The sequence below is a fragment of a genome, unplaced genomic scaffold (assembly GCF_019419815.1).
Source record: "Pyrus x bretschneideri cultivar Hongxiangsu unplaced genomic scaffold, Pyrus_bretschneideri_v1 Contig74, whole genome shotgun sequence".
NCBI lineage: Eukaryota > Viridiplantae > Streptophyta > Magnoliopsida > Rosales > Rosaceae > Pyrus > Pyrus x bretschneideri.
Window position 1 is genome coordinate 396534 of NW_025999814.1, and position 10970 is coordinate 407503.

General features: G+C 35.0%; 2 protein-coding genes across 3 annotated transcripts; both read right to left on the minus strand.

Annotated features, from left to right (window-relative positions):
- Nucleotides 1-1034: 1034 nt before the first annotated feature.
- Nucleotides 1035-4532, minus strand: LOC103950382 (nudix hydrolase 12, mitochondrial). 2 transcript variants are annotated; one of them, XM_048574746.1, is made up of 6 exons: nt 4380-4532; nt 4204-4283; nt 2239-2353; nt 2076-2159; nt 1596-1745; nt 1035-1437 (listed from the first exon to the last, which is right to left on the minus strand). In XM_048574746.1, the coding sequence occupies exons 2-6, from the start codon at nt 4272-4274 to the stop codon at nt 1144-1146; spliced, it is 714 nt and encodes a 237-aa protein (XP_048430703.1). In that variant the 5' UTR covers nt 4275-4283; nt 4380-4532; the 3' UTR covers nt 1035-1143. The 2 variants fall into 2 exon arrangements, with proteins under 2 accessions (XP_048430703.1, XP_009359855.1); XM_009361580.3 differs by having other exon boundaries at nt 4204-4529.
- Nucleotides 4533-8088: 3556 nt separating this feature from the next.
- On the minus strand, nt 8089-9383 carry LOC103950383 (40S ribosomal protein S27-2). The gene is made up of 4 exons (XM_009361581.2): nt 9235-9383; nt 8763-8864; nt 8583-8611; nt 8089-8464 (listed from the first exon to the last, which is right to left on the minus strand). Exons 1-4 carry the CDS (start codon nt 9235-9237, stop codon nt 8338-8340), a joined length of 261 nt encoding a protein of 86 aa, XP_009359856.1. The 5' UTR covers nt 9238-9383; the 3' UTR covers nt 8089-8337.
- Nucleotides 9384-10970: the final 1587 nt, after the last annotated feature.

The following is a 10970-nucleotide window of genomic DNA, read 5'->3' on the forward strand; positions in this document are numbered from 1 at the left end:
ATAAGGGTGTCAGTTCAACAATCTAGACAACTAGGACAAAGTTGAGTTAGGCACACAAACAAGGTCCTTTGATCCTTTCCCATTGGGTCATAGTCATATGTATTTTTCTAACTTGTTCCTCTTCACCTGTAAGTGAAAGGTCATAGATTTAATTTTCGCCAAATGGAAATTTCAACCACATTATTGCTAGCCCATTGTGAGGCAAAGCTCACCCCCTCCCCCTTAGTGTAGATAATATCGTTTATTAAAAAAAAAAAATCTTATTTTGTGAAATTTTTTTAAGTGTTTACTTTACATTGTCATCTGTTAATAAGTAGCTCATATATATTAACATGGCCATTTATTTGTACTTTAATGAGTAGATTAGTAACACAACATGAAGATTTGACAGTCAAGCAAGGTCATCTGATTTTTTCCAATTTTGTCATAATCATATATATTCTTCTAGTTGTTTGAAAGGAGGTGTGGTTATTATACTATCACATAGTGTTACTAGTTGACTCATGTTTAAACACTTGGGTATAGGTCCTTAAATATTAATAATGTCTTTATTTTTTATATTATAACACATATATTAGCGACAGTATTATAAAAATGTAATAATCATACTGAAAAACTTCTTGTTTCAGCTTGCTCTCGAGGCTAATTGTGAAGCAAAAGATCTTCGTCAATGCACGAGTTCACATAGTCGTCTAAGAATATTGAGATACGGAAGGGGAGAAGTACAAAGTTGATTTAACCCCTGCGGCCTTCCGAATTAAACCCCTATTAAACTAAAACTAATTAACCAAAAAGATCAATTAAACAAAGATTTTTCTGCCAAGGGTGAATGTTGTCGTATTCTGCTCAAGCATTTTTGCAAGGATTCGAGTTCTGGAGGACCGTGTGGAGGTTTGAAATTTTCTTGTCGTGTTTGAAGATCATTCCCGGAGTTTGAGATTTTTTTTGGCTTTTATCTGTTTTGCTCGTTTTCTGCATTGTGCCAGCATTTAGCAGCATTTCTAAAGCAAATTATAAATATTTGTACAAGTATATAATATAAGGGTTCTCAACCCTTGATTTGATTACAGGTTTGTACAAATGAGAAGATCTGAACAAACTTACTTAAAAATAAACATAATTACTATAAAAAATACAACAATTTCAGAACAAGGGATTTTTACATGACCTGTGATCATTGATCAATCCTGTACAGTTCATTTTTCTGGTTAAATTTTTAAGCTGCAAGCTGTGGATACTGGAATGATTAGCAAAGCACACCGGTGATGAGGACATTGGATGTTCTGATCCAATTTCGGAGATTGGCCTCAAAGGAAGTTCTTCCAGTTCATTTCTTGTGTTATTCTCCCTGCTTTCTGATAGGGTTGTCAAAAGTTTTCCTAGCGCTTCTCGCATCCAGTCATAACGACAGAATCTGAATGCTTCTTCTACGGTGAGCTGAAAATGGTTACAACCAACAAATTATATGAAGTCCTCGCTTATAATCATGCCAAAGAGTTAGCTAAAATGGTTACAAATTTTAATGCTTCTTTCAACTGGTTCCTTGTATTTTATCTGGTGGACCAAAAAAAATTGCATCAGTGTATAGAACTCACCCATTTCCTTCCATAGTTAGCCTGCTCGGGCCAGGAATCAAGCTCCTCAGTCACCTCCATTGCAAACATGAAACCTTTACAACCTCCTTGCAGATTGCAGCTGTTCTGTTTGCTCTTGCTTCTAAACTCCCAAACTCCCAGTGGATTATCCTGGAAGCAAATATGAAATTTATTTATTTACTTGAGTCTCAGAGTCTGTATTATATTAAGTTGATCATATTTTATGTAGAGAATCATGATCAGTCTCAGTGTTATGCATGAGACATTGTAATCACATTAAAAATGTACAAACGAAGATCGTGTAAAACCACGAAAACAGACTTCCAATACTATAGACACATGAAGTGAGAATCCATTACAACAATAGGGTACATGAGAGTATGTGTAAATTTAGATGTCCAGGTACAAATTCTGTTGCATTTGAAATTTAAAGTGCCAAGGTGTCCGTGCCTGTTACCAAGCAGGGGAAGAGAAACCTACACGAAGAACTCCCTTCACTCCTGCTTCCTCCAAGGCCTCGCGACAGGCAGCTTCCCTCATGGTTTCGTCATCCTCCCATCCACCCTGATCGAAAGGTTTTTTTTATGCTTAATATTCGACCAAATTAGAGCTTTTAGAGCAAATAAAGAAGGAAGATAAATACCTTTGGAAACACAAGATCATCCCGATTTGGTGAAGAAATCATGAGAACAAGCAATTTTTGCTCTATATTGCCATTGCAACCGCCAGCAATCTTTTCAAACTTATAAGGAATACACCTATTTTTTACACCAGATAGAAAGTTAAAACCATAACTCCCTCAAAAACTTCCAAATTAACGTGTGACAGTGTAGCTGGTTGAAAAGGAAATATAGAAGGGAAATGTTATAGAAGTCCTCGATAAACCCTCGTGGTGCTCAGGGAAGAACATCATTGACATACAGATAACAGATAGAATACCCTACAGAAAGGATTAGGACCAATGCAAAGAATCAACACGTTATGATGACATGTTATACATATGAACCATAACTGCCATATTATGAACCTTCCATGAGTTGCCTATATTACAAACAATAAGGTTTGATCTTGATATTAAGAGTCCATTTGCTCCCGCACACTCTTCTAGCTAAGTAGCTGAAGTTCAGGCTAATCGGTAAGAGGAAGGTATCCATTCAAGCAGATTCAACTAATATGCGAGAAATACAGAATGAGGAAAAGCCCCCATAAAAACTTAAAGAGTGAGAAGGGGTACTTCTGAAGGAAGAACAACATCAACAACGTACGGATAGGATATCCAGTGAAAATAAGCAATAGGACCAACACAATGAATGAACTAGTTAATTATGATGACGTGATGTACCTACTGAACCATACTATATGAAGCTTCCATGATTTAATTACATTATCACAAACAAAATGGTTTGATTCTGAAATTACGAGTCCAATCACTTGCAGACTCTGCCTACCGAAGTACTTATTCCAGGCTAATCAACAAGAGGAAGGTATCTACGTAAAGTTTTACAACATTTTCCTGCATTATTCATGACGACTCTTTAGATTACTCATGTTATCGTTTCTACTATATCAGTTATACTGCAAGCTAAACACTGTTAGTTTTTATAGCATTCTCCTCCTTTATTCATGAAGACTAAACTAATAGTTGACGATCGTATTCATAAGCATAATTATTGTTCTTAATATGTAATTATGAGAGTCTCAAGGAGAGATAACAGATAATCCTCCTCTTAAGAGGAGATAAACAGTTACCACTCCGAGTTATGCCATATTGCAAGCATAACATTGTCAATCACAGATAACAAAACAAGAGAACCGTAAAAAGCAAATACTTTGGGTTTTACTATAGTGTCAACTCAAGATGAAGTGAAACCCTGCTAAAGTTCAACTCATTACTAGATACAAAAAAACAATTGAAATGCAAAGATAGCTAAGAGACATAAGCATACATACACATACGATAAAGTTCTTAAATCCTTACGTGTTTCTTAGCCATTAGGTAACATATCGACAATTGAGATATGTCTCTGCCTTCTATGTCTTATCTGATGATTCCGAAAGATAATACACTTATATAAAGACTAAATTTGAAAATAGCTGTATATGTGTAGCATGATAAGCTTACTAACTCACATTAGACAACACTTCCAAGTGTGGAATGACTAAAAGGGGAATTTCCAAAACCGCATATAGCATGTGAAGTGTGAACATAACTGAATGGAATATAAAGCCATGAGCTATCACAAGTCAATTTTCACCAGCTTTAGCAACTTAACCCTTGGCCAGTTGGCCACAAGCAATTTTGGAGTCTTTGGCAACTTCTTGTGACAAAACATTGGGACCCAGAGATAAGCTTGTTATCACCTGAATACCATCTACAGTACAAATTTCATTTTTTCCACACAATAAGATAAAAAATCATTTGAGACATAATTGATGCAAAATGCTACAGCATCAATAATTTATCATAATGACGGAGTTGGCAAGGCTTTAAATCTCCGACGTGGGATTCATACTCTCAGTAAACAGTAAAACACTCGCTTCCTTCTATCGAAAGAGAACGAAGGAAACAATCTATGACCAAAAACAAAGAGGTGTTAGAAGTGTTTACCCTGAAACAAGCCTCAAATGACCGTCGTAGCGCTGTCTCTGCCGCCCTGTTCTTGCCGTTAAACAAGACATGATAGTAACCTGCCGACCAAGAAAAACAACCCTATCAATGTCCAAATTTGGGGGATTTGTTCATCACGGTTTGCTGGAACTTCTGAGTGTGTATAATCTACATACGCAGAGCACACCAAGATCACCGAAAAACTAGTGTTCCGGATGAAAAATGAGATAGCAGAATGACCCTCATAGCTCTTTAAAATTAACTCGATAAAAGGAGAGAAGGGGAGAGAGGAAGAAAAAATGGAGAGTCAATAAGGGCAACGGTGACACTGAATCTAGTAACAAATTAAATGTTGTTTGAACAGATGAAATTAGGTTGCTCTGTATGCTGCGGCTTCACAGAAACTGCTGCTTACACAATGTTTTCTGCAAGGGGGAGAGAATGGGAGAGACCCCCATATATATATATATAAATGTCTGGGAAATTTTATTCGAACTCATATAAACTATCTCTACATCTAGTTTAAACTTTAAATATGAATTGCCTTTTTTTTCTTTATTGCATAATACAAAATAAAATTAACAATACAATTAAAATTTGTCAGTAAACCCCCACTCCCAATATCAAACCCTTACTATCACGCAATCTCAAAGAAATCGTGTTTTTGAGGATTGGAAGTATACTGCAAATTTTGAACTTGAAATATGAAATGAGTGGTTTGTCACCCTATAAGAATTCATTGGTTCCAAGAAAATGACGGCAGCTAATGTTTAGCCATTGAGAAAGGTACTATTATCTTCGTCTCGTCGAGAAGTATGATTTTCGTTTTTGAATTACTCAATTTCGTTGAATATTGAAGAAGTTATGAATATTTAAAGTTTACCATGTTTTCGGCGAGTTTTTAGTTTTCCCATTGACTAATCACCTTTCAGGCTATTTTGCGGCCATCTTCGGCAACTATTGGGCTTCTAAATAGGTTTAATCTTGCTCTACACTTTCGTGTCTTCATTTTGATATATTATGGGTTGAATTTGATTAAGAAATAATTGAGTTACAAAGTTTTTTAAATTGCCCAAAGAGTTTTTAATGGAATGACCAAAATCATGGATAGTGAACAATATCAGGAACAATTTCTATTGATTTTTAATTTTAAAGACCATTTCTATTAATTATGTAAATATCAATGATCATTTTAGTTATTTAGCCTTATTTTTCGTGCTTGTGTTTGTTTTCCTACGAAATGTCGGCAGCATCGACGACAGGCCTTGCTGTTTTCAAAAATAAAAATGTTAAACTAAAAGACAAGTTTGGGGGAAACTCGGTCTCTTAAAGATATATGAAGATTCAGATACATGCAAATTTTCAATTAAAATTTAATATTAGTGTTGGGGTAGAGACCCACCAATAATTGCCCGACCAAACTATACATCACTGTCGTGCACCGGTATCATCTCCTAATTCAGATTTACACAAGAAAAATTGGAAATTATTTGTACTCCAATACTCCCATAAGAAAAGAATCATGTAAAGTTGTCCGAGCACGCTTTGAACTTAAGATTTGAAATTACTGGTTATGTACAAGTATTATCCATCGACATATTTGTCAACAAGATACTACTAAGTACTCATTTGGTGGGATAAGATTTTATTGTTGTTGTTGTTGTATACTACAAAGTACAAAGACATATGTTTAATCAAGAAATTGCTATCAAATGTGAGGCGCAACTGGAGAAGTACAGATTATTCTAGGGTAAATTACACTTTACCACCGTATGTTTGGGACCTATTACAATTACATACAACATCTTTAAAATATTTCATTTTCATACCTCACCTATTATTTTATTTCAATATAGTACATTCATTACATTTTCCATCTATTAATCTATTAAGAGCTGATGTGGCTGCCACAGTTGTGCCATGTGGCAAAAAAATAATTTTTTATTTATTTAAAAATAATTAATTAAAGAAGAGTTATAAATAAATAAAAAACAAAAAACCCCTTGTGGGGGGTTGCGGCAGAGGTGGGGGTTGGGGTGGGGGTGGGGTTGGGTGGGATTGGGGGATTTGGTTGCAGGGAAAGGGGGCGTCTCGAGGAAGAAGATGGGTTATGGGTTATGGATTTTTTTTTTTAATTTTTATAACTTTTCTTTAATTAATTATTTTTAAATAAATTAAAAAAAATATTTTTTTGCCACGTAACACAAATTTGGTAGCCACGTAGCACAACTGTGGCAGCCATGTCATCTCTTAACAGATCAATAGATGAAAAATGTAACGGATGTACTATATTGAAATAAAATAAAATGTGAGGTATGAAAGTGAAATGTTTTGATCATGTTATATGCAATTGTAATAAACTCTAAACCTAAGATGGTAAAGTGTAATTTACCCATTATTCTATACACAGAAACACTAGATTGTTTGCTTTGACATTTGTTTATTGGGTAATGATTGTAAGATAGAAACTCAGTAGAGCCATTGGAAGTAATTAAAGTAATTAGTCGCTTGAATTATTGGGTGTAATTAGTCGGATGAATTATTGGGAGAAAAGTGTCACAACATTACAAAGCAAAAGCTCCAAAAGTCATTTACTTGGGGTCACTCTCGTCATTTAATACAGTCTTTGATTCTATACCTGATAAAATAAAAATAAAAAAAATAAAAACCTAATGTTAGAGATAAGATCGTTGATGATAGAGAAACGTGGTGTCAATCGTTCATCCACACATCCAAAAATCTTTTCCGTGTAACCGTGTGTTGCTAAATAACGAGTTATGAGACCCGCACAACCGACCGACAGATGATCGTTAACTCATATGAGCCCCACAACGAATAGACGCACCAATTGGAAACAGAAGCACAGTAAATAGTTTATGTAAAGCATATCGGGCCTTTCGCTTTGAATTTAAAAAGGCTCTCATATGCAACGACCCAAAAACCACGATTCAACGAGCCTAGTTGTTAATAGGAAAACTAACTAAAATGATTTGAAAACTTTAAATTTTAATGATAAAGATAAAATAAAAAATAAAATAAATAGTACCAAGATTAACTTTTTAGTGTAAAAATACGATTTTTCATTCAAATAAACAATACCAGAAGTTTTTCGTTAAAGTTCCCTTGTTAATAAGCTTTAAAGGATAAAACTAGATCATGCTCCTGCAACTGAGCACATATGACCCAATAACCAACCGCAATCACATACAAAATATAAAGCCAGCAACTCCCATTTCTCTGGGCCACCTACCTCCCTCACTCTCCCGTTCCGTCTAAGTTTCCACTACCTCACCACCATGCTGGCCGAAGCTATTGGACCGCTCAAGAAATATTGGACAGCAATTGAATACTCCATGCAACCTGAAGCTGTGGAGACTTCAAACTCCAGTCCGAGATTACCTTAATCGGACACATGATTACCGCCACGATAAGAGTTTTAACTCACCCACTCATCGGTAAGAGTCTGAACTCGTGCCTCTGAGTCATAGGTCTTCTTTGAACCAAAAGAAACTACTAAAAGAACTCAAATTATCCCGCAAATCAATGGGCAACATGAGACTTAACAGCTACATAAATATAGCCCAAAAACAGAGCAATTAAACAATAATGATACCCACTATACACCCCTAAAACTACATTTCGCTGATAGATATGCACGCTGAACACCATCGATCAACCTAAATCAGTAGTCCTAGAAAGCATAATATAACTACCTGTATGATAGGAGATGATCGTCAAATCCTCCAAGGTATAAATAAAAGAGGTAAAAGAACACATTACAGAACTCCCACGATATTCACCCAAGACAGAGATTTATAAACTGCAACAGCAAAACAAGCAATTTATAGATATCAAATAAAAAGAGAAGGAAAACGCTTCAAGAACAATATATAATCTCAAGATGTAATTGATATCTCATAATGTCAAATAGCAAACTCAATTAAAACAAATTCAAAACGCGGCACTGCCATACTAAGTCCAGAACAATTCTAACAAAATTAAATATCGGAACCCAAACCTAGATAACTTGACAATAACAACAGCACCCATTTCTTTTCTTCCACGAAAATGAACCTTCAAAAGGCTCCGTTTCACATAAACTAACATGAGTCAAAAGTGGTCTTAGCAGGAGCATCAGTCCCCTTTCCTCCTGAAAGAGCAACCCTCAGTGAGCCTGGCACGACCACCGGTAGGCTGGCACAGCACAGTCTGGCAGTTCCCACACACCACAACTGTTTGCGAGTGACTGAACACAGTGGTTCTGCACAAACAATTCCATTAAATTCACTTCTAAACAACAACAAAATTCTCTTTCTTCGCAATTTAGCGCACAATCTTAAAAATACTAAAAAAAAACTGCACAAACAGATAACACTTACATGTTGAAGCACCCCTGGCACTTGACATCCTATTTCAAGTTTAAAACAATCAAAATTAGTATACTCTTATCCCACTTAAACATTTCATAACTGAGCAACATCCCACTTGAACATTCATAACCAAACAACACAAATACAAAAAACACAAAAGCATACGCAACAATCGATTAGTATTCATACCATGAAGAAAGAGTTGGGGGTCTGCACGAGCCTCTTGAGCTTGTGCTTCCTCTTCTCGAGCTCAGCTGGTGGGTGAAGCAAATCAATATCGTTCTGAAGCACCTGTTACAACGAGCAACCAAACATCCATTACTACACAATCCGTCTCTGAAACCCTAACTTATTTCTATCACCTTTAAATTTCACCACATCATTTTTTCAAAACATTATCATATGATTCATATGCAACCATTTTCCGAAAATACAAACAGAATTTATGGACTCTGTTCAAACTCTGACCTAATTTTTGGACCAACCCAAATGAAAATAAATGCCGCTTCGATTCGATATCCTAACAGATTTCCACTGCCATCATGTTTCAACAATATATAAACAGATATATATATATATATAGCTGAATCATATGCTAACGAAAGAGAAGAAAACGATAGAGTATTACAGATCAGAATAATATAAGGCGTGTTGGGCTTACCATCTTGATTGGAAACGAAGATCGTAGAGAAGAGCAGCGGCCGCGAAAGAGAAACTCTAGGGAGCGAGAGAGTTGCGACGATGGCTGGTAAGAGGAGATTTAGGGTTTATAATTAAGATCGAATTTAAATGAATGGCTGAAAGGTTCTGACCGTTGGATCGTCAAAAAGTTTGATCTCAACCATTCAGTGCTGAGTTCGGTATTTCGTTTTGGGCCTCTTTGTCAAATTTGTTTTAATGGGCTTTTTTTTGTCCAAATTTGTGCCAGTGGTCCAAAGCAAAGTCTTCGATGTTTATTTTCGTTTATCTCTTGAAATATTTAACTGTGCGATATATACATATATATTTTGTAACGAACTATATATTAATAAAATGAATTTTTGAGTTTTAACAAGACGGTATTCTAATATAGAAATATGTATTTTCATTAATCAAGACCTTCTCAAATTTATTTTAATACATTTCGAGTAATATGACATCAAGTAAAACACTAGATAAGAGATGGCTCGACAAGGCCTCTAGATGGGCTTAGTTGTTTTTGACAAGGTTTCCAAGTCTTTCACATGTAGAAAAGAACAAAATTCTAAAAATCTTGAAGAAAAAAAAAAGCGCAAAAATATTTTTGTGCCTTTAAAATGCCTAAACCCTAAACCCTAGAAGAAAGTGTAAAAATATTTTTGTGCCTTTATAATCTCGAGAGATTTTTCGATGTGACCGAAAAATGATATATCACGTGTTATTATACAAATGATGAGATATGTGTGTTAAGAAATTAATAATGTAAAAAATTAATTTTCTACCACTTATATAAAAACACATGATGTACCATCTGTATTCCGGTCACAATAAAAAATTTCTATTTTTTTTTTTGCGAGATAATGGATTTCGTTAATAAATTTTAGGAATTAATCCTTAATCAATAATAGATGAATTGAGAGTGGAGAGCTGGCATGGTTGGGATTAATTCTTAATCAATAATAGGTGAATTAGTTCTTAATCAAACGAATCTATAACCCGTTCTTCATCTGTCCTACAAGGACTTGAAGAAGCAGCTGACGCTGATCTATCGCAGAGATGAAGGCAAGCCTCTAAATAAATAGCCCATATTGGCCGACGATAGAGATTTAGTTAGCAAAGTCGGCAAAGCTGGTGAGGTTTCCAAGGACGTCACCGATTTCGTGAAGTTTCTGGAGAACAAATTGGAAAAGTTCAATGCTTGCTTTGTGGAGAATTAGTAGTACGTTAGTTGATGGAAGGTATAATTTCTTGATTTTCTGTGAAAAATTATCGAAGATTACAATTTGGATTCGAGAATTATGAGAATTCATTTAGGAATTGAGAGATTGACTTGCTGCTTGGGAATTCGGAAAATTTATGGTTTTTGTATGATAATTTTGGTTTAGGATATACATTGTGTCTACGATGTATAATATTGAATTTGGATGAAATTGATTAGATTTTATGTTTTTTTTAGGCCATTGTATGTAATAAGTCCATAATAAAAATTAGGAACTGTTTTGTATGATTTTCTGTATTCGTAATTGTTCAGCATAATCAAAAATAGGGTTTTTTTGGTGTGATGATTGTTATGTACTCTGTATTCATAATTGTTTCAAATCTTCATCTATCCAGTTTCCACATTGTTCGATTCAATTTGATCTAGGCTCATTTTGGTGGCTTTTGAGGAAACCAAATTAAATGTGCCTTTTGATCTTTGTATATCATGCTTATGTTCTC

Excerpts from the sequence above, each read along its gene's own strand:
- LOC103950383 (XM_009361581.2), bottom strand. Across the intron at positions 8,612-8,762 it reads CCCCCAACTCTTTCTTCATG|GATGTCAAGTGCCAGGGGTG; the intron begins GTATGAATACTA and ends AACTTGAAATAG. Across the intron at positions 8,465-8,582 it reads TGCCAGGGGTGCTTCAACAT|AACCACTGTGTTCAGTCACT; the intron begins GTAAGTGTTATC and ends TTGTTTGTGCAG.
- LOC103950382 (XM_048574746.1), bottom strand. The coding sequence starts at position 4,274 with ATGTCTTGTTTAACGGCAAGAACAGGGCGGCAGAGACAGCGCTACGAC. Across the intron at positions 2,160-2,238 it reads ATGATCTTGTGTTTCCAAAG|GGTGGATGGGAGGATGACGA; the intron begins GTATTTATCTTC and ends CCTTTCGATCAG. Across the intron at positions 1,438-1,595 it reads CTAACTATGGAAGGAAATGG|CTCACCGTAGAAGAAGCATT; the intron begins GTGAGTTCTATA and ends AACCATTTTCAG.